The sequence below is a fragment of the Emiliania huxleyi genome, assembly GCF_000372725.1.
Source record: "Emiliania huxleyi CCMP1516 unplaced genomic scaffold EMIHUscaffold_544, whole genome shotgun sequence".
Lineage (NCBI taxonomy): Eukaryota > Haptophyta > Isochrysidales > Noelaerhabdaceae > Emiliania > Emiliania huxleyi.
The window spans coordinates 12,470-14,853 of record NW_005197914.1 but is presented as its reverse complement, the minus strand read 5'-3'; the positions used below and the strand labels follow the sequence as shown (position 1 = coordinate 14,853).

At 70.8% G+C, this 2,384-nt stretch overlaps 1 protein-coding gene across 1 annotated transcript in view; it reads right to left on the bottom strand.

Annotated features, from left to right (window-relative positions):
• Positions 1-2,384, bottom strand: part of EMIHUDRAFT_119916 (hypothetical protein) — a gene marked incomplete at both ends in the record, with an annotated part of 6,093 nt that overhangs the window by 433 nt on the left and 3,276 nt on the right. The window contains 6 exons of the mRNA XM_005765649.1: positions 17-48; positions 88-379; positions 756-1,262; positions 1,414-1,527; positions 1,737-1,850; positions 1,944-2,228. Of these exons, the coding sequence (XP_005765706.1) occupies positions 17-48; positions 88-379; positions 756-1,262; positions 1,414-1,527; positions 1,737-1,850; positions 1,944-2,228 (1,344 nt within the window). The remainder of the gene's footprint in view (positions 1-16; positions 49-87; positions 380-755; positions 1,263-1,413; positions 1,528-1,736; positions 1,851-1,943; positions 2,229-2,384) is intronic.

Here is a 2,384-nt window from a genome sequence, read left to right as displayed (position 1 = left end):
CACAACGCGCGAACACCTGGCTCGCCGGCTCTCCGACCCTCCGCTCGCCTGCTCACGGGACGGACACGCGTGAACAGCGCCCTGGACGTGGCTCGCCGGCCCTCGGCGGGCGCGTCGGCTCGCCCTCGGCGCTGCGCGCGCGCGCGGCGGCAATGTCGAGCCGGCAGCGGGCGTGGTAGAGCTGCCACCGGTTGAGCATTCGTCGGTACGTGTCGAGCCAGTGGCGCGGCAGCGGGAGGGAGAGGACGCCCTTCGGCGCGGAGAGCAGCAGCGCCGCGGCGGTCTGCACGTCCGAGCTGCGGTCGATGTACGACTGGAGCAGCGGGAACGCGTGCTCGCCCAGCCCACAGAAGCAGAGCCCGCCCAGCCAGCCGCGTGCCTGTTCACAACCCCCGCGTGCGGCGTGAGCCCGCCTCGTTTTCTTGTTTTGAGCCCGCCGAGCCCGCCACGCGCCTCGGAGCGGGCGGCGGCCGAGGCGAAGAGCGTGCCGAGCCTACGGCGAATCGCCGATTGCATCAGGGTTCTGGCGAGTCCAGCACAAGCAATCTTGCCGTGTCTAGTCGACCACCACACCCCACTGCTAACAGCTGCCATCATTTGCAACCGCCACCTGCCGCCACCTGCTGTCACCATTGCCGCCGCCATTGCGCGCCGCCTTTCCACCACTACTGCCGCCACTCGTGTCCACCGTTGACACCACTGCGACTCCTCTCGGGTGCTAATTGGAGTCGGAGCTCGTTTTCACGGGTCTCCACATCTAGGGCGCGTCGCCTCTCGTCGGAGAGAAAACGGCAGGCAAAGGCGGTCGAGTCTGCTAGTGAGAGCGCCGCCTCGCCGCCGCCGCCGCCCTCGCCGCCGCCGCCGCCGCCGCCACCCTCGCCGCCGCCCTCGACACGCGCCCCGCTTGCTCCCGCGCCCGCACCTCTGCTCGAAGCGCCACGAGAGGCCTCAGCGGATAGGCCGGCGGGCGAAGAAACGGGGAGAGGGGCGGAGAGGGCAGTGGCGACGGCGGCAGTGGCGGCAGCGGTGGCTGGAGCGGCTGGAGCGGCGCCAGCCAGGGGCGGGTCCGCAAACAGCGCGTCGAGCAGCTCGCCGAGACCGTCGAGGCCGCCGGCGGGCGTCTCGCGCGGCTCTTGCTCGGCCTCGGTGCAGAGACAGAGGGTGGCGAGCAGCAGGCGCAAGTGCGGCGAGGCGACGCGGCGGGCGGTCGACTGCACCGTCGCGGACCAGAGCACGGATCGCGTCTGGAAGCCCGCCAGCACCTGGTAACTCAGGGTAGGCGAGCATTGAGGGTTGAGAGTGGGCCGGAGAGACCGCAGCAAGTCTTGGCGAAGGAATGAATCTCCCCACATCTCCCCACATCTCCCCACATCTCCCCATATCGCGCCTAGGAATAGATCGCGAGTCATTGACTTTCGACGAGCGGGGTGGTGCGCGGCATGACGGCGAGCGCGCCATCGCGATCATCCTCAGGTCGACGGCCCGGCGGGGGTGCAAGCCCGGGTGGGCGCCGCCCCGCTCCAGCGCCTTGAGAGGCAAGGCAAGGTCCAGTTCTCCACACACACAAGGTAGAGGGGGAAGGGGGGGCGACCCTCGCGTCTCCACGTCTAGACGCAGACAGCAGCCCCACGGCATTCAGAGTGCAAGGCCCGGTGCGCGTGGGCGAGCGGGGTGTGTGTGTGTGTCGTGTGTGTCTCTCTGTGCGTGTGCGCGTGCGTGCGTGCGTGGGCCTTGACGGCGCGCTCGAGCTCGCGGTACGACTCGCACGCGCCGGCGTGGAAGAGGGCGACGAGCGCCGCCCGCTCGAACTGCAGCGCCGCCTCGTACGCGGTGAGCGCCTCCTCCAGCGCCTGCAAGAAAGGCTCCGGGAAACGTCTCGGACATTGTCCAGGGAGCAAGATGTGCGCGGGCGCCTCCTCCGGCGCCTCGGGGTCGCGCATCACCGGCCAGCCGCAGCAGCGCAGGATGGCGTTGCGCGCGGAGGACTCGAAACGGAGCAGCGAGGAGGAGCACTCGGCGGCCACCGCGGGGGCGCTGTCCGCGAGCAACTGCGCGAACCCGCACAGCAGCGGCGGCGCGCCCGGCACCGACGCCTGCGACGCCGCGGAGTGGACGAACCGCCACGCCTCGTAGAGCTCTCGCCGCTCCCTCGGCGAAGTGACGGCCGCGGCGGCGCCTCGCTCCTCGAAGAGCCGCAGCGCGCTCTGCGCGTCGAGGCCGTACCCCGCCTATGCATGGAGAGCGACGCGCCACTCATCAACAGCTAACAGCTCCGCTCTGCGTCGAGGCCGTGCCCCGCCTCAGCGCGCCACCGCATCGCATCGAGCACATCCGCGGCGAAACAGTCCCCGCCTCACGCGGCTCCCCAGGCGGAGGCGGCTGCC